The sequence below is a fragment of the Artemia sp. Qi Xiang Cuo genome, chromosome 7 (genome assembly GCF_049724085.1).
Source record: "Artemia sp. Qi Xiang Cuo chromosome 7, ASM4972408v1, whole genome shotgun sequence".
NCBI lineage: Eukaryota > Metazoa > Arthropoda > Branchiopoda > Anostraca > Artemiidae > Artemia > Artemia sp. Qi Xiang Cuo.
In genome coordinates this window covers 35,936,542-35,957,346 of record NC_142800.1, presented here as the reverse complement: position 1 = coordinate 35,957,346, position 20,805 = coordinate 35,936,542, and the positions used below count along the sequence as shown (strand labels likewise).

Sequence of the window (20,805 nt, the reverse complement as noted above, 5' to 3'; positions counted from 1 at the left end):
TGCAATTCTTGGCTGCGACACAACTTCCCGTCTACATGGACTTGGCAAAGGGATTCCCTTAAACGGCTGAGTCCAACTTTTCCTGTGTGAATTCAACTTCACGTAATGTTGCTCTCAGACCTCTATCGACGCTTGATTTATGGGCGAGAGGGGGACTGAACATGAGCGTTCAAAATCAAAGACAAAATACATATTCGTGATCTAGGTACCAGATTTACCTATTGTCTACTTTCTATACTTGCAAAACTCGTGCTTAAAAAGTCGTTATTTTTGAAGAAAAGATGAAAGGTGCTGCGGTGAGTTATTATTATTTTTATTAGTAGTAGTAGTATATTTAATATTAGTAATAGTAGCATATTTAACATTAGTAGTAGTAGCATATTTACGATTAGTTTCGTATTTTTTTTTAATATTACAATAGTTGTGTATTTGCGGTTTTCATCAATGTTGGCAGTTTCCTTTTTGCCCTCCCTATGAATATTTCTGCCTGCTAATAAGTTTCATCTAAGCGTAAATAAAGCTGCACAATAAATATATTTCTATATTGTATACGCACATCAACACGCTTTCATGACAACTAAATAGTAAATATTTACAATTACTTGTAGATTCTAGGGCCATTAAATAACTGAAAAACAGTAAATCCTCATTACCTCATGTTACGACCTTCCATGAAATTAAGGGGGTCTTTTTTCTTGAACGGTTGTTTTTTTGTTTTTTTTACCCGTATAAACATACAAATCATCAAGCCTCAAAGTATTATGACAAAACAGAAATAGTGGAAAAACAAGGATAGACTGCAATATATCAACTTACAGTTTTGAAAAAGCCAAAGACCAAGTCATCAGCATATTGATTTAAAAGGAAATTAATAAGGATTTCTAGCTCTCTACAAGTATCTTGGGAAACTTCTTTGCAAACATCAACAATGGCTTCAAAGTAGGCAACCAGAGGAAATCCATCAAAGAGAATATTTTTCACACTCTCTGATAGTTTTATCGTCACACCCCTCTTTTCCAGAGCTTCCTCGTACCTGCCAAGTGTGTCTAATAGCTCAGCTGAGGCCGAGGAACCGTTTAGTTGTGCCGCCAAAGTCTAAAAATGAATAAGAATATTGCGTTGTTAATTTGGAACAGAAATTCGTCACTGCTACAAGTTTGAGGATTATTTGACACTAATTATTTACTATACAACTGACTTTCAGCAGGTTTTGTATGAAGTTATTGTGACCTCTCCAAATAAAAAACAAAACAACAAACAAGTTTATGTAAGATATTTTTATATACCCTTGGTCAGGTCCATAGCCATTTCAATATTCCCCTACTCTAGACACGCTAAAAGTTCGCTAAAAATATAATCCAAAATTATTCGAAGCTCATTTTCTTTTGTATGTAAAAATTGTTCACTTACAAGTTATGAATGACTTTTTCATGAAACTGTGTATTAATATATATATATATATATATATATATATATATATATATATATATATATATATATATATATATATATATATATATATATATATATATATATATATATATATATATATATATATATATATATATATATATATATATAAGTAGAGATGACCCTATTGATCGTGACTGGGCTCCTTATATGGGCATAGAATACTGACGGGGCTCCATATATGGGCATAGCCTCCCCAGGGAGACAGATTACGTAATGGGTCAATGACCTCTTTTTCCAAGTGTGTCAACAACAACAACATCGACCTTGACATTCACTGAGAGCGTGCACTTACAACACCGGTACCAACCACGTGGTTTATGGTCCATATATGGGCATAGAATACTGACGGGGCACCAAATATGGGCATAGAGTCATTAGGGAGAACACGTGGTTAATGGGGTCAATGACCTAAATTTCACAACAACAACATCGACCTTGACATTCGCTGAGAGCGTGCACTTACAACAACATCGACCTTGGAACACCTGTGCTGTCGACCTCAATTCACCTATCGTGAATCAATAATTCCCCTTAGAAACAGCAAATTAATTTCCCCTTTCTTGACAGATCAATCAATCAATGACATCATCTGTCAGACTTTAAAAATTTTCGCCCTAGAAACATTTCTCCAGGAATAGATCCAAATCATTAATGTCTTTGCCTCGGGAACAACTCTTTTGGTCGAACTCCAAAGGATATTAATAACCACAGGCCATGGAAACAATTAGGCAAGAAACATCTTAGCGATGAATTGTTTTAGCGCGCGAAAAGGTTTCTTATTAATTTGAAATGCGTTAGCGCAGAGATGCCAATAACAAAGGAACACGCTGAATTTACGTTTAGGGATTATTTGGGCGAAACCGTTTTAGACAGGTTATGGAACTATTTCGGCGAAACAGATAGAGACATTTTAAAAGAAGATTTTTGAAGAGATTTTGGAAAAGGTTTTGAGTGTGGTCGTTATAATACACAAGTTTCATTTGAACAGTGTTGTGAGGTCCTCTAACCCAACCCCAAAGGGTTCCAATCCTCCTACCCCAACCCCGAAGGAAGCCCCCGGTCCTCAAAAGCCCCCAAGCTCCCAAAGGCCCTCCACCGGTCCCCAAATGTCCCCCAGGCCCCCAACTGCCCCCCGGACCCTCAAAGGCCCCCCAAGCTCCCAAAGGACCAACGGGGTCCCAAAGGCCATCCACCAGTCCCCAAATGTCCCCCAGGCACCCAACTGCCCCCCCCCGGCCCCCCAAAGGCCCTCCCTGTGCCCCAAAGGCCCTCCCTGTGCCCCCAAAGGTCCTCCCTGTGCCCCAAAGGCCCTCCCCCGACCCCAAAGGTCCCCCAGACCAGAGAAGCGCCGCCGGGATGCGCCGTGGGCCAGGAAAGCGCCGCAGGATGTGCCGCAGGGATGTGCCGCGGGTCAGGAAAGCGCCGCAGGGGATGCGCTGCAGGGAGGCGCCGCAGGGATGCGCCGCCCCATTTTTTAATATTTTTTTTGTGCATTGAGACACAGAACGACCCTTCCCCCCGGCCCCCCCCCCCCAAAAAGGTCCCCCGACACCCCAAAGGCCTGATTTTTCAAACTTCATTTTGAATTTCTTTCGTTGAAATGCAAGAGTTGGAATATTTCAGTAGTGTTTGGTTCTGGTTTACCTTGTCACAGTTACATTTTCTTGATTTTTCAAAGTTCATTCTGAATATCTTTCGTTGAAAAGCAAGAGTTGGAATATTTCAGTAGTGTTTGCTTGTGGTTTACCTTGTCACAGTTACATTTTCTTGATTTTTCAAAGTTCATTTTAATTTCTTTCGTTTAAATTCAATAGTTGGAATATTTAATCATTGATTGGTTTTGGTTTAAATTTCCACAGTTACATTTTCTTCATTTTTAAAAGTTCATTTTGAATTTCTTTCGTTGAAATGCAAGAGTTGGAATATTTCAGTAGTGTTTGGTCGTGGTTTACCTTGTCACACTTACATTTTCGTGATTTTACAAAGTTCATTTTGAATTTCTTTCGTTGAAATGCAAGAGTTGGAATATTTCAGTAGTGTTTGGTTGTGGTTTACCTTGTCACAGTCACATTTTCCTGATTTTTCAAAGTTCATTTTGAATTTCTTTCAATGAAATGCAAGACTTGGAATATTTCAGAAGTGTTTGGTTGTAGTTTACCTTGTCATAGTTACATATTCTTGATTTTTCAAAGTTCATTTTGAATTTCTTTCGTTGAAATGCAAGAGTTGGAATATTTCAGTAGTGTTTGGTAATGGTTTACCTTGTCACACTTACATATTCTTGATTTTTCAAAGTTCATTTTGAATTACGGTCGTTGAAATGCAAGAGTTGGAATATTTCAGGAGTGTTTGGTTGTGGTTTACCTTGTCACAGTTACATTTTCTTGATTTTTCATAGTTCATTTTGAATTTTTTCGTTGAAATGCAAGAGTTGGAATATTTCAGTAGTGTTTGGTCATGGTTTACCTTGTCACAGTTACATTTTCTTGATTTTTCAAAGTTCATTTTGAATTTCCTTCATTGATATGCAAGAGTTGGAATATTTCAGTAGCGTTTGGTTATGGTTTAACTTGTCACAGTTACATTTTCATGATTTTTCAAAGTTCATTTTGAATTTCTTTCGTTGAAATGCAAGAGTTGGAATATTTCAGAAGTGTTTGGTTGTGGTTTACCTTGTCACAGTTACATTTTCTTGATTTTTCAAAGTTCATTTTGAATTTCTTTCGTTGAAATGCAAGAGTTGGACTTTTTCAGTAGTGTTTTTTCGTGGTTTAACTTGTTAAAGTTACATTTTCTTGATTTTTCAAAGTTCATTTTGAATTTCTTTCGTTGAAATGCAAGAGTTGGAATATTTCAGTAGTGTTTGGTTCTGGTTTACCTTGTCAGAGTTACATTTTCTTGATTTTTCAAAGTTCATTATGAATATCTTTCGTTGAAAAGCAAGAGTTGGAATATTTCAGTAGTGTTTGCTTGTGGTTTACCTTGTCACAGTTACATTTTCTTGATTTTTAAAAGTTCATTTGAATTTGTTTCGTTGAAATGCAAGAGTTGGAATATTTCAGAAGTGTTTGGTTATGGTTTACCTTGTCACAGTTACATTTTCTTGATTTTTCAAAGTTCATTTTGGGTTTCTTTCATTGAAATGCAAGAGTTGGAATATTTCAGAAGTGTTTGGTTGTGGTTTACCTTGTCACAGTTACATATTCTTGATTTTTCAAAGTTCATTTTGAATTTCTTTCGTTGAAATGCAAGAGTTGGAATATTTCAGTAGTGTTTGGTCGTGGTTTACCTTGTCACACTTACATTTTCGTGATTTTACAAAGTTCATTTTGAATTTCTTTCGTTGAAATGCAAGAGTTTGAATATTTCAGTTCTGTGTGGGCGTGGCTTACCAGGTCACAGGTTCACTTTCCTGATTATACAAAGTTAATTTTGTATTTACTTAGATGAAATGCAAGAGTTGGTATATTTCAGTAGTGTTTGGGTCTGGATTACCTTGTCACAGTTTCATTTTCTTGATTTTTCAAAGTTAATTTTGAATTTCTTTCGTTGATATGCAAGAGTTTGAATATTTCAGTAGTGTTTGGTCGTGGTTTACCTTGTCACAGTTACATTTTCTTGATTTTACAAAGTTCATTTTGAATTTCCTTTCGTTGAAATGCAAGAGTTGGAATATTTCAGTAGTGTTTGGTCATGATTTACCTCGTCAAAGTTACATTTCCGTGATTTTTCAAAGTTCATTTTGAATTTCTTTCGTTGAAATGCAAGAGTTGGAATATTTCAGTAGTGTGTTGTTGTGGTTTACCACGTCAAAGTTACATTCTCTTGATTTTTCAAATTTCATTTTGAATTTCATTCCTTGATATGAAAGAGTTGGAATATTTCAGTAGAGTTTGGTTATGGTTTAACTTGTCACAGTTACATTTTCTTGATTTTTCAAAGTTCATTTTGAATTTCTTTCGTTGAAATGCAAGAGTTGGAATATTTCAGTAGTGTTTGGTTGTGGTTTACCTTGTCAAAGTTACATTTTCGTGATTTTTCAAAGTTCATTTTGAATTTCTTTGGTTGAAATGCAAGAGTTGGAATATTTCAGAAGTGTTTGTTTGTGGATTACCTTGTCACAGTTACATTTTCTTGATTTTTCAAAGTTCATTTTGAATTTCTTTCCTTGAAATGCAAGAGTTGGAATATTTCAGTAGTGTTTGGTCATGGTTTACCTTGTCAGAGTTACATTTTCGTGATTTTTAAAATTTCAATTTGAATTTCTTTCGTTGAAATGCAAGAGTTGGAATATTTCAGTAGTGTTTGGTTATGGTTTACCTTGTCACAGTTACATTTTCGTGATTTTTCAAAGTTCATTTTGAATTTCTTTCATTGAAAAGCAAGAGTTGTACTATTTCAGTAGTGTTTGGTCATGGTTTACCTTGTCACAGTTCCATTTTCTTGATTTTTCAAAGTTCATTCTGAATTTCTTTCATTGAAATGCAAGAGTTGGAATATTTCAGTAGTGTTTGGTTGTGGTTTACCATGTCATAGTTACATTTTCTTGATTTTTCAAAGTTCATTTGGAATTTCTTTCGTTCAAAAGCAATAGTTGGAATATTTCAGAAGTGTTTGGTTGTGGTTTACCTTGTCACAGTTACATTTTATTGATTTTTCAAAGTTAATTTTGAATTTCTTTCGTTGAAATGCAAGAGTTGGAATATTTCAGTAGTGTTTGGTCATAGTTTACTTTGTCACAGTTACATTTTCTTGATTTTTCAAAGTTCATTTTGAATTTCTTTCGTTGAAATGCAAGAGTTGGAATATTTCAGTAGAGTTCTGTTGTGGTTTAACTTGTCACAGTTACATTTTCTTGATTTTTCAAAGTTCATTTTGAATTTCTTTCGTTGAAATTCAAGAGTTGGAATATTTCAGTAGTGTTTGGTTGTGGTTTACCTTGTCAAAGTTACATTTTCTTGATTTCTCAAAGTTCATTTTGAATTTCTTCCGTTGAAATGCAAGAGTTGGAATATTTCAGTAGTGTTTGGTTGTGGTTTACCTTTCGTTGAAATGCAAGAGTTGGAATATTTCAGTAGTGTTTGGTCGTGGTTTACCTTGTCACAGTTACATTTTCTTGATTTTTCAAAGTTCATTTTGAATTTCATTAGTTGAAATGCAAGAGTTGGAATATTTCAGTAGCGGTCGGTTGTGGTTTACCTTGTCACAGTTAAATTGACTTGATTTCACAAAGTTCATTCTGAATTCCTTTCGTTGAAATGCAAGAGTTGGAATATTTCAGTAGTGTTTGGTTGTGGTTTACCATGTCAGAGTTACATCTTCTTGATTTTTCAAAGTTCATTTTGAATTTCTTTAGCTGAAATGCAAGATTTGGAATATTTCAGTAGTGTTTGGTTATTGTGTACCTTGTCAGAGTTACATTCTCTTGTAAGGTCAATTTTCATTTTGTATTTCAGTCGTTGTCTTCCAAGATTTTGAATTTTTCAGCTGTGTTTGGCTGTGGTTTACCTTGTCACACTTACATTTTCAGGTTTTTTATAAGTTCTTCTTTGCTTTCTTTCATTGAGAAGCAAGAGTTGGATTATTTCAGTAGTGTTTTGTTATGGTTTACCTTGTCACAGTTACATTCTCCTGATTTTTCAAAGTTCATTTTGAATTTCTTTCGTTGAAATGCAAGAGTTGGAATATTTCAGTAGTGTTTGGTTGTGGTTTACCTTGTCACAGTTACATTTTCTTGATTTTTCAAAGTTCATTTTGAATTTCTTTCGTTGAAATGCAAGAGTTGGAATATTTCAGTAGTGTTTGGTTGTGGTTTACCTTGTCACAGTTACATTTTCTTGATTTTTCAAAGTTCATTTTGAATTTCTTTCGTTGAAATGCAAGAGTTGGAATATTTCAGTAGTGTTTGGTTGTGGTTTACCTTGTCACAGTTACATTTTCTTGATTTTTCAAAGTTCATTTTGAATTTCTATCCTTGAAATGCAAGAGTTGGAATATTTCAGTAGTGTTTGGTGGTGGTTTACCTTGTCAGAGTTACATTTTCATGATTTTTCATAGTTGAATTTGAATTTCTTTCGTTGAAATGCAACAGTTGGACTATTTCAGTAGTTTTTGGTTGTGGTTTACCTTGTCAGAGTTACATTTTCTTGATTTTTCAAAGATCATTTTGAATTTCTTTCGTTGAAAAGCAAGAGTTGGAATATTTCAGTAGTGTTTGCTTATGGTTTACCTTGTCCCAGTTACATTTTCTTGATTTTTCAAAGTTCATTTTGAATTTCTTTCATTGAAATGCAGGAGTTGGAATATTTCAGTAGTGTTTGGTTGTGGTTTACCTTGTCACAGTTACATTTTCTTGATTTTTCAAAGTTCATTTTGAATTTCTTTCGTTGAAATGCAAGAGTTGGAATATTTCAGTAGTGTTTGCTTGTGGTTTACCTTGTCACAGTTACATTTTCTTGATTTTTCAAAGTTCATTTTGAATTTCTTTCGTTGAAATGCAAGAGTTGGAATATTTCAGCAGTGTTTGGTTGTGGTTTACCTTGTCACAGTTACATTTTCTTGATTTTTCAAAGTTCATTTTGAATTTCTTTCGTTGAAATGCAAGAGTTGGAATATTTCAGTAGCGTTCGATTGTGGTTTAACCTTGTCACAGTTACATTTTCTTGATTTTTCAAAGTTCATTTTGAATTTCTTTCGTTGAAATGCAAGAGTTGGAATATTTCAGTAGTGTTTGGTTGTGGTTTACCTTGTCAAAGTTACATTTTCTTGATTTTTCAAAGTTCATTTTGAATTTCTTTCGTTGAAATGCAAGAGTTGGAATATTTCAGTAGTGTTTGGTTGTGGTTTACCTTTCGTTGAAATGCAAGAGTTGTAATATTTCAGTAGTGTTTGGTAGTGGTTTAACTTGTCACAGTTACATTTTCTTGATTTTTCAAAGTTCATTTTGAATTTCTTTCGTTGAAATGCAAGAGTTGGAATATTTCAGTAGCGTTCGGTTGTGGTTTAACTTGTCACAGTTACATTTTCTTGATTTTTCAATGTTCATTTTGAATTTCGTTCGTTGAAATGCAAGAGATGGAATATTTCAGTAGTGTTTGGTTTTGGTTTAACTTGTAAAAGTTAAATTTTCTTGATTTTTCAAATTTCATATTGAATTTATTTAATTGAAATGAAAGAGTTGGAATATTTCAGTATTGTTTGGTTGTGGTTTACCTTGTCACAGTTACATTTTCTTGATTTTTCAAAGTTCATTTTGAATTTCTTTCGTTGAAAAACAAGAGTTGGAATATTTCAGTAGTGGTTGCTTGTGGTTTACCTTGTCACAGTTACATTTTCTTGATTTTTTCAAAGTTCATTTTGAATTTCTTTCGTTGAAATGCAAGAGTTTGAATATTTCAGTAGTGTCTGGTTATGGTTTACCTTGTCACATTTACATTCTCTTGATTTTTCAAAGTTCATTTTGAATTTCTTTCGTTGAAATGCAATAGTTGGAATATTTCAGTAGTGTTTGGTTGTGGTTTACCTTGTCACAGTTACATTTTCTTGATTTTTCAAAGTTCATTTTGAATTTCTTTCGTGGAAATGCAATAGTTGGAATATTTCAGTAGTGTTTGGTCGTGGTTTACCTTGTCACAGTTACATTTTCGTGATTTCTCAAAGTTCATTTTGAATTTCTTTCATTGAAATGCAAGAGTTGGACTACTTCACTAGTGTTTGGCTGTGGTTTACCATGTCACAGTTACATTTTAATGATTTTTCAAAGCTCATTTTGAATTTCTTTCGTTGAAAAGCAAGAGTTGGAATATTTCAGTAGTGTTTGCTTATGGTTTACCTTGTCACAGTTACATTTTCTTGATTTTTCAAATTTAATTTGAATTTATTTCGTTGAAATGCAAGAGTTGGAATATTTCAGTAGTGTTTGGTTATGGTTTACCTTGTCACAGTTACATTTTCTTTATTTTTCGAAGATCGTTTTGAATTTCTTTCTTTGAAATGCAAGAGTTGGAATATTTCAGTAGTGTTTGGTTATGGTTTACCTTATCACAGTTACATTTTCTTGATTTTTCAAATTCATGTTACAATTTCATGATTTTTCAAAGCTCATTTTGAATTTCTTTCGTTGAAAAGCAAGAGTTGGAATATTTCACTAATGTTTGCTTATGGTTTACCTTGTCACAGTTACATTTTCTTGATTTTTCAAAGTTCATTTTGAATTTCTTTCCTTGAAATGAAAGAGTTGGAATATTTCAGTAGTGTTTGGTTGTGGATTACCTTGTCACAGTTACATTTTCGTGATTTTTCAAAGTTCATTTTGAATGTCTTTCTTTGAAAAGCAAGAACTGGAATATTTCCGTAGTGTTTGGTTGTGTTTTACCTTGTCACAGTTACATTTTTTTGATTTTTCAAAGTTCATTTGAATTTCTTTCGTTGAAATGTAAGAGTTGGAATATTTCAGTAGTGTCTGGTTATGGTTTACCTTGTCACAATTACATTCTCTTGTTTTTTCAATGTTCCTTTTGAATTTCTTTCGTTGAAATGCAATAGTTGGAATATTTCAGTAGTGTTTGGTCGTGATTTACCTTGTCACAGTTATATTTTCGTGATTTTTCAAAGTTCATTTTGAATTTCTTTCGTTGAAATGCAATAGTTGTAATATTTCAGTAGTGTTTGGTCGTGGTTTACCTTGTCACAGTTACATTTTCGTGATTTATCAAAGTTCGTTTTGAATTTCTTTCATTGAAATGCAAGAGTTGGACTATTTCACTAGTGTTTGGCTGTGGTTTACCTTGTCACAGTTACATTTTAATGATTTTTCAAAGCTCATTTTGAATTTCTTTCGTTGAAAAGCAAGAGTTGGAATATTTCACTAGTGTTGCTTATGGTTTACCTTGTCACAGTTACATTTTCTTGATTTCTCAAAGTTCATTTGAATTTCTTTCGTTTAAATGCAAGAGTTGGAATATTTCAGTAGTGTTTGGTTATGGTTTACCTTGTCACAGTTACATTTTCTTTATTTTTCGAAGTTCGTTTTGAATTTCTTTCGTTGAAATGCAAGAGTTGGAATATTTCAGTAGTGTTTGGTTATGGTTTACCTTATCACAGTTACATTTTCTTGATTTTTCAAATTCATGTTACATTTTCATGATTTTTCAAAGCTCATTTTGAATTTCTTTCGTTGAAAAGCAAGAGTTGGAATATTTCACTAATGTTTGCTTATGGTTTACCTTGTCACAGTTACATTTTCTTGATTTTTCAAAGTTCATTTTGAATTTCTTTCGTTGAAATGAAAGAGTTCGAATATTTCAGTAGTGTTTGGTTATGGTTTACCTTGTCACAGTTACATTTTATTGATTTTTCAAAGTTCATTTTGAATTTCTTTCGTTGAAATGCAAGAGTTGGAATATTTCAGTAGTGTTTGGTTATTGTTTACCTTATCACAGTTACATTTTCTTGATTTTTAAAATTCATTTTGAATTTCTATAGGTTAAGTTAGGTTAGGTTAGCCTACAGACGCTTCACTTAGGTTAGCTTAGGTGAGGTGAGAGACAGGCAAAACGTTAGGTGTCTGATTAGGTGAGGTTAGATTAAATTAGGTTAGTTTAAGTTAGGTTAGGCAAGGTTAGCCTACGTACGCGGGCGTACGTAGGCTAACCTAGCCTAACCTAACTTAACCTAACCTAACTTAATCTAACCTAACCTTTTCTTTGAATTTCTTTCGTTGAAATGCAAGAGTTGGAATATTTCAGTAGTGTTTGGTTGTGGTTTACCTTGTCAAAGTTACATTTTCTTGATTTTTCAAAGTTCATTTTGAATTTATTTATTTGAAATGCAAGAGTTGGACTATGTAAGAAGTGTTTGGGTTTTTTTTACCTTGTCACAGTTACATTTACTTGATTTTTCAAATTTAATTTTGAATTTATATCATTGAAATGCAAGAGTAGGAATATTTCAGTAGTGTTTGGTCGTGGTTTACCTTGTCAGAGTTACATTTTCATGATTTTTCATAGTTGAATTTGAATTTCTTTCTTTGAAATGCAAGAGTTGGACTATTTCAGTAGTTTTTGGGTGTGGTTTACCTTGTCAGAGTTACATTTTCTTGATTTTTCAAAGATCATTTTGAATTTCTTTAGTTGAAAAGCAAGAGTTGGATTATTTCAGTAGTGTTTGCTTATGGTTTACCTTGTCACAGTTACATTTTCTTGATTTTTCAAAGTTCATTTGAATTTCTTTCGTTGAAATGCAAGAGTTGGAATATTTCAGTATTGTTTGGTCTTGGTTTACCTAGTCACAGTTACATTTTCGTGATTTTTTAAATTTCATTTTGAATTTCATTCGTTGAAATGCAAGAGTTGGACTATTTCTGTAGTGTTTGGTTGTGGTTTACATTGTCAAACTTACATTTTAATGATTTTTCATAGCTCATTATGAATTTATTTCTTTGAAATGCAAGAGTTGGAAAATTTCAGTAGTGTTTGGTTGTTGTTTACCATGTCACAGTTACATTTTCTTGATTTTTCAAAGTTCATTTTGAATTTCTTTCGTTGAAATGCAAGAGTTGGAATATTTCAGTAGTGTATGGTTATGGTATACCTTGTCACAGTTACATTTTCATAATTTTTCAAAGTTCATTTTGAATTTCTTTCGTTGAAATGCAAGAGTTGGAATATTTCAGTAGTGTTTGGTTGTGGTTTACCTTGTCACAGTTACATTTTCTTGATTTTTCAAAGTTCATTTTGAATTTCTTTCGTTGAAATGCAAGAGTTGGAATATTTCAGTAGTGTTTGGTTGTGGTTTACCATGTCATAGTTACATTTTCTTAATTTTTCAAAGTTCATTTTGAATTTCTTTCGTTCAAAAGCAAGAGTTGGAATATTTCAGCAGTGTTTGGTTGTGGTTTACCTTGTCAAAGTTACATTTTCTTGATTTTTCAAAGTTCATTTTGAATTTCTTTCGTTGAAATGCAAGAGTTGGAATATTTCAGTAGCGTTTGGTCGTGATTTACCTTGTCACAGTTACATTTTATTGATTTTTCAATGTTCATTTTGAATTTCTTTCGTTGAAATGCAAGAGTTGGAATATTTCAGTAGCGTTCTGTTGTGGTTTAACTTGTCACAGTTACATTTTCTTAATTTTTCAAAGTTCATTTTGAATTTCTTTCATTGAAATGCAAGAGTTGGAATATTTCAGTAGTGTTTGGTTGTGGTTTACCTTGTCAAAGTTACATTTTCTTGATTTTTCAAAGTTGATTTTGAATTTCTTTCGTTGAAATGCAAGAGTTGGAATATTTCAGTAGTGTTTGGTTGATTTTGAATTTCTTTCGCTGAAATGCAAGAGTTGGAATATTTCAGTAGTGTTTGGTCGTGGTTTACCTTGTCACAGTTACATTTTCTTGATTTTTCAAAGTTCATTTTGAATTTCTTTCGTTGAAATGCAAGAGTTGGAATATTTCAGTAGCGTTCGGTTGTGGTTTAACTTGTCACAGTTACATTTTCTTGATTTTTCAAAGTTCATTTTGAATTTCTGTCGTTGAAATGCAAGAGTTGGAATATTTCAGTAGCGTTTGGTTGTGGTTTACCTTGTCACATTTACATTTTCTTGATTTTTCAAAGTTCATTCTGAATTTATTTCCTTGAAATGAACGAGTTGGAATATTTCAGTAGTGTGTCGATTTGGTTTACATTGTCACAGTTACATTTTCTTGATTTTTCAATGTTCATTTTGAATTTCTTTCTTTGAAATGCAAGAGTTGGAATATTTCAGTAGTGTTTGCTTGTGGTTTACCTTGTCACAGTTACATTTTATTGATTTTTCAAAGTTCATTTGAATTTCTTTCGTTGAAATGCAAGAGTTGGAATATTTCATTAGTGTTTGGTTATGGTTTACCTTGTCACAGTTACATTCTCTTGTTTTTTCAAAGTTCATTTTGAATTTATTTCGTTGAAATGTAATAGTTGGAATATTTCAGTAGTGTTTAGTCATGATTTACCTTGTCACAGTTATATTTTCTTGATTTTTCAAAGTTCATTTTGAATTTCTTTCGTGGAAATGCAAGAGTTGGAATATTTCAGTAGTGTTTGGTCGTGGTTTACCTTGTCACAGTTACATTTTCGTGATTTCTCAAAGTTCATTTTGAATTTCTTTCATTGAAATGCAAGAGTTGGACTATTTCACTAGTGTTTGGCTGTGGTTTACCTTGTCACAGTTACATTTTAATGATTTTTCAAAGCTCATTTTGAATTTCTTTCGTTGAAAAGCAAGAGTAGGAATATTTCAGTAGTGTTTGCTTATGGTTTACCTTGTCACAGTTAAATTTTCTTGATTTTTCAAAGTTCATTTGAATTTCTTTCGTTGAAATGCAAGAGTTGGAATAATTCAGTAGTGTTTGGTTATGGTTTACCTTGTCACAGTTACATTTTCTTTATTTTTCAAAGTTCGTTTTGAATTTCTTTCGTTGAAATGCAAGAGTTGGAATATTTCAGTAGTGTTTGGTTATGGTTTACCTTATCACAGTTACATTTTCTTGATTTTTCAAATTCATGTTACATTTTTATGATTTTTCAAAGCTCATTTTGAATTTCTTTCGTTGAAAAGCAAGAGTTGGAATATTTCACTAATGTTTGCTTATGGTTTACCTTGTCACAGTTACATTTTCTTGATTTTTCGTTTGGGGTGTCGGGGGACTTTGAAAAATCAAGAAAATGTAACTGTGACAAGGTAAACCAGAACCAAACACTACTGAAATATTCCAACTCTTGCATTTCAACGAAAGAAATTCAAAATGAAGTTTGAAAAATCAGGCCTTTGGGGTGTCGGGGGACCTTTTTGGGGGGGAGGGGCCGGGGGAAGGGTCGTTCTGTGTCTCAATGCACAACAAAAATATTAAAAAATGGGGCGGCGCATCCCTGCGGCGCCTCCCTGCAGCGCATCCCCTGCGGCGCTTTCCTGACCCGCGGCGCATCCCTGCGGCACATCCTGCGGCGCTTTCCTGGCCCACGGCGCATCCCGGCGGCGCTTCTCTGGTCTATTAATTTTTAAAGTCTGACAGATGATGTCATTGATTGATTGATCTGTCAAGAAAGGGGAAATTAATTTGCTGTTTCTAAGGGGAATTATTGATTCACGATAGGTGAATTGAGGTCGACAGCACAGGTGTTCCAAGGTCGATGTTGTTGTTGTTGTAAGTGCACGCTCTCAGCGAATGTCAAGGTCGATGTTGTTGTTGTGAAATTTATGTCATTGACCCCATGAACCACGTTTTCTCCCTAATGACTCCATGCCCATATTTGGTGCCCCGTCAGTATTCTATGCCCATATATGGACCATAAACCACGTGGTTCGTACCGGTGTTGTAAGTGCACGCTCTCAGTGAATGTCAAGGTCGATGTTGTTGTTGTTGACACACTTGGAAAAAGAGGTCATTGACCCCATTACGTAATCATTCTCCCTAGGGAGGCTATGCCCTTATTTGGAGCCCTGTCAGTATTCTATGCCCATATAAGGAGCCCAGTCACGATCAATAGGGTCATCTCTACTTATATATATATATATATATATATATATATATATATATATATATATATATATATATATATATATATATATATATATATAGCGAGTGAATAGAAATTCTTTAGAAAATATTGTAGCAGAATCTCAACTTATAACAGTGATAATCTAATATGAATCGGAGATCAGAAAAAAAAATACAAAAAAAAACTTCAAGTTCAAATCTGAAGCCATAACTTCTAAAACCTAACAGGTACGAAAATATGTCGTTAAACTCCTCAATCTTGAAGAAGAGTGGCTATCCTGTTTCACGAGGAAAACGAAAACATTGTTACAACAGCAAGTATTCTGCCAGAGGCATGAGATACAACGAACACGAGGCCAGCAAACCAAATATTAGCAGAACCTCCTCCAATGTACCTTTTCCTGACAGAAAGAAAACAACTAACTTGCATATTGAACAATCATACCATCTCCATGCTGACGCTTTTTAGTGTTCCATCTCATTTACAAACCCACTGACACGGGAGCTTGGTACAATTTTTCCTATGAGAAAAATCGACACGGGAACTTGTACTATGAGAAGAAAGCAGTTACTATAAGTTTAAAAACCCCATTAAATAGTGAACCTGTGTGAATTTCTGTCACATTTGATGCAACTCCCAGCAATATCATAATTCCGTAAATATTACGTTCAACTAATTGCGTTCCTAGAAACATGAATTCAGTCAGCTTAAGAACACCCTTTTCTATATAGTAAAATTACCAAAGAACAAAGCGGAAAGCAGGCTAAAAAAACACAATAAAATCGCAGCATATACTGGTACTCACTATAATTGAAATTTTGGTACCGGGCTGGTGATTCTTAGGATATAAACTCTGATTAAAACTTTGTAATTTAGGGATCCAAAGTCATTTAAGGCTGGAATAGCAGCTTGCTAATTCTAGCACCTTGTGAAACCAAATAAACAAAATGGATGGTATGATAGTGTCCCCTGCAAATAAGTTAAAGAAACGATTAATACTTTCTAGCAAAAGATAAATATATAATTTTTTAGCTTTATGATATTTGAATCTTGAGGGGGATGGAGGTAATGTATCAACTAAAATCCATCCCCTATCATCTTATATATATATATATTCTATTGACTCATGTTTTCGAGGCGCAACGGTTTTGGTAAGTATCAACCCTAGGGGTACCATGTACACATTAAGACACTATCATTCCATCTTCTTTACTTCTCCGATTTTCCCGAGCACCAAAATTAGCACTTGACATTCCTGTTTTAAATGAACGATTATTCTTGAGTATTGACATATCTCTCTCCCCCCCCTCCCACTAAATTGTTCCTGAAATATTCAACTCGATCCCCCCAATGTGAGACAAAATAGATTTAGACTTACTAAAACTACGTGTAAAATTTTACCATATTTTGCCATCACAAGTTTTGCCATCACTATTTTACCAAAACTTACTAACACTATAATGAAGAATAGTCGCTTAGCTTCATGCGTCTGTTGTACAACATCACACTATTATTTTCACAACATCACACTATTATTTTCACAACATCACACTATTATTTTCACAACATCACACTATTATTTTCACAACATCACACTATTATTTTCACAACATCACACTATTATTTTCACAACATCACACTATTATTTTCAGGGCTGATGATTAGTGACTTGCTAGAATTTACCGACATAACAAATTATAGAAGTTTCATGACGCCACAAATTGAAGAACTTTGTTATTATTCTCCCCTCCCCCTCATTTCACTCGATACAAAAAAAAAACTTAACTGTTTGCTACACCACTTTGTACCGCGGACCTTTCTTAACAATGAACGAACATACACAGGGTCGCCTTGAGGTGAAACAAAATCAAAAAATCCTTTTAAATTAAATAATTAAATCAGCATAAATTCAATAGATTCTTGAATAAAATAACTGAATCAGCAAAAAAAATCAATAATAATATAATTTAGTTGCTTGAGCAGATAACATGCTTTTGTATTTTGAAATTACCGGTCTTAGTATTTTTAGGCTGTTATTACCGTTTTATCAGTTTGATTAATTATTTTTTAGCATCCTAAACGTAGGAGCACCAATGAGAAAATGATGCAATTGCCCAATTAGATTTTGCAAAGTGCCATTTTTTTTATGTTTATCATTTTGTAAGCAAAAATCACCCCTAGGTTTTGAAAACTACCTTATTTGTATCTTTATAAAAAGAATAGGAAAATAAAATTTGGCCACACTCCCTGCATTTTTCTGAATGGCTCTCTTGGCTTACCTTCCTGATCTGTGAATGTTGGCTTGGCTAGCGGTGATCTAGCCGAAATATTTATTTTTCGTTTTTTTTTAGTTTTGTCTTTGTCAATTCAAAACCCCGGTTTTTCCTAACAGATTTTAGAAACCCTTTTCTTCCTGCTCTAAATGAGGTAGTGTTACGGCTGGGGAACCAGCGAGGATTTTGAAGAATGTTATTTTTGGAATATGCTCATTGAATAAAAACGACTATTTATCCCACCCACCTTCCTAATTCGGTCATAGAAAAAAAAACTTTTGCTATAGAAAAAACAAAATTAATGAGAAAAAATATATAAATCTTTACCTTTTTGTTCCAATTTTATCACAGAAAAATAACAAAATCATTAAACAAACAAAATTTAAAATTGTTTTCCAATCAAACCCAAAATAAATGTAAAAACTTTAGTAGACTCATTAAAGATGTAATTAAAAAAAAAAAAAAAGCGAAGTGCTGTAGCATTCTTTAAGGGCTTGTTTCGTCGACGTGGCTTCTTTGCCGTCAAATAAAATTGAACAAGAGAGAGGCGTATAGCACATGGTATGAGAAATATACGGCTCGAGCTATATATTTGCACATTAGCGAGGGAGGATAGAGTAAAGTGAAGCCATTCAAAACTCCGGTTTTTCCTAACAGATTTTAGAAACCATTTTCTTTCTGCTCTTGTTGAGGTAGTGTAACGGCTGGGGAACCAGCGAGGATTTTGAAGAATATTATTTTTGGAATATGCTCATTGAATAAAACGACTATTTATCCCACTCACCTTCCTAATTCGGTAATAGAACAAAACTTTTGTTATAGAAAAAACTATATTAATGAGAAAATAGATATAAATCTTTACCTTTTTGTTCCAATTTTATTACAAGAAAATAACAAAATCATTAAACAAACAAAATTTAAAATTGTTTTCCAATCAAACCCAAAATAACTGTAAAAAATTTAGTAGACTCATTAAAGATGTAATTAATAAAAAAAAAAAAAAAAAAAAAAAAAAAAAATGCGAAGTGTTGTAGCATTCTTTAAGGGCTGGTTTCGTCGACGTTGCTTCTTTGCCGTCAAATCAAATTGAACAAGAGAGAGGCGTATAGCACAAGGTATGAGAAATATACGGCACGGGCTATATATTTGCACATTAGGGAGGGAGGATAGAGTAAAGTGAAGCGCTTCACAACTCCGGTGTGTCCAAACAGATTTTAGAAACCCTTTTCTTCCTGTTCTAAATGAGGTAGTGTTACTGCTGGGGAACCAGCGAGGATTTTGAAGAATGTTATTTTTGGAATATGCTCATTTAATATAAACGACTATTTATCCCACCCACCTTCCGTTAAAGAAATATACGGCTAGGGCTATATATTTGCACATTAGGGAGGGAGGATCGAGTAAAGTGAAGCGCTTCAAAACTCCGGTTTTTCCTAACAGATTTTAGAAACCATTTTCTTTCTGCTCTAGTTGAGGTAGTGTAACGGCTGGGGAACCAGCGAGGATTTTGAAGAATGCTATTTTTGTAATATACTCATTGAATAAAACGACTATTTATCCCACCCACCTTCCTAATTCTGTCATAGAAAAAAAACTTTTGCTATAGAAAAAACAAAATTAAGGAGAAAATAGATATAAATCTTTACCTTTTTGTTCCAATTTTATCACAAAAAAATAACATATCATTAAACAAACAAAATTTAAAATTGTTTTCCAAATCAAACCCAAAATAACTGTAAAAACTTTAGTAGACTCATTAAAGATGTAATTAAAAAAAATGCGAAGTACTGTAGCATTCCTTAAGGGCTGGTTTCGTCGACGTTGCTTCTTTGCCCTCAAATCAAATTGAACAAGAGAGAGGCGTATAGCACAAGGTATGAGAAATATACGGCTAGGGCTATATATTTGCACATTAGGGAGGGAGGATAGACTAAAGTGAAGCGTTTCAAAACTCCGGTTTTTCCTAACAGATTTTAGAAACCATTTTCTTTCTGCTCTAGTTGAGGTAGTATAACGGCTGGGGAACCAGCGAGGATTTTGAAAAATGAATTTTTGGAATATGGTTATTGAATAAAAACTACTATTTATCCCACTCACCTTCCTAATTCGGTCATAGAAAAAAAAAACTTGTTATAGAAAAAACAAAATCAATGAGAAAATAGATATAAATCTTTACCTTTTTGTTCGAATTTTATAACAAAAAAATAACAAAATCATTAAACAAACAAAATTTAAATTGTTTTCCAATCAAACCCAAAACAACTGTAAAAACTTTAGTAGACTCATTAAAGATGTAATTAAAAAAAAAAGTGCGAAGTGCTGTAGCATTCTTTAAGGGCTGGTTTCGTCGAAGTTGCTTCTTTGCCTTCAAATAAAATTGAACAAGAGAGAGGCGTATAGCACAAGGTATGAGAAATATACGGCTCGGGCTATATATTTGCACATTAGCGAGGGAGGATAGAGTAAAGTGAAGCGCTTCAAAACTCCGGTTTTTCCTAACAGATTTTAGAAACCATTTTCTTCCTGCTCTAAATGAGGTAGTGTTACGGCTGGGGAACCAGCGAGGATTTTGAAGAATGTTATTTTTGGAATATGCTCATTGAATAAAAACGACTATTTATCCCACCCACCTTCCTAATTCGGTCATAGAAAAAAAGAATTTGCTATAGAAAAAACAAAATTAATGAGAAAATAGATATAAATCTTTACCTTTTTGTTCCAATTTTATCACAAAAAAAATAACAAATCATTAAACAAACAAAATCTAAAATTGTTTTTCAAATCAAACCCAAAATAACTGTAAAAACTTTAGTAGACTCATTAAAGATGTAATAAAAAAAAAAAAAAAAAAAAAAAAAATGCGAAGTACTGTAGCATTCTTTAAGGGCTGGTTTCGTCGACGTTGCTTCTCTGCCCTCAAATCAAATTGAACAAGAGAGGCGTATAGTACAAGGTATGAGAAATATACGGCTAGGGCTATATATTTGCACATTAGGGAGGGAGGATAGAGTAAAGTGAAGCGCTTCAAAACTCCGGTTTTTCCTAACAGATTTTAGAAACCATTTTCTTTCTGATCTAGTTGAGGTAGTGTAACGGCTGGGGAACCAGCGAGGATTTCGAAGAATGATATTTTTGGAATATACTCATTGAATAAAACGACTATATATCCCACCCACCTTCCTAATTCTGTCACAGAAAAAAAACTTTTGCTATAGAAAAAACAAAATTAAGGAGAAAATAGATATAAATCTTTACCTTTTTGTTCCAATTTTATCACAAAAAAATAACATATCATTAAACAAACAAAATTTAAAATTGTTTTCCAAATCAAACCCAAAATAACTGTAAAAACTTTAGTAGACTCATTAAAGATGTAATTAAAAAAAATGCGAAGTACTGTAGCATTCCTTAAGGGCTGGTTTCGTCGACGTTGCTTCTTTGCCCTCAAATCAAATTGAACAAGAGAGAGGCGTATAGCACAAGGTATGAGAAATATACGGCTAGGGCTATATATTTGCACATTAGGG

The 20,805-nt window shown here is 33.4% G+C and overlaps 1 protein-coding gene across 2 annotated transcripts in view; it reads right to left on the bottom strand.

Annotated features, from left to right (window-relative positions):
* The window catches only part of LOC148950212 (platelet glycoprotein 4-like), a 138,092-nt gene that overhangs the window by 51,829 nt on the left and 65,458 nt on the right, over nucleotides 1–20,805 (bottom strand). Inside the window, exon 5 of one of the 2 annotated variants that reach the window (XM_089091509.1) lies at nucleotides 817–1,095. The exons of the other annotated variant lie outside the window; for it this stretch is intronic. Coding sequence (XP_088947635.1) covers nucleotides 817–1,095 — 279 coding nt within the window. The remainder of the gene's footprint in view (nucleotides 1–816; nucleotides 1,096–20,805) is intronic. 2 annotated transcript variants of the gene reach the window in all.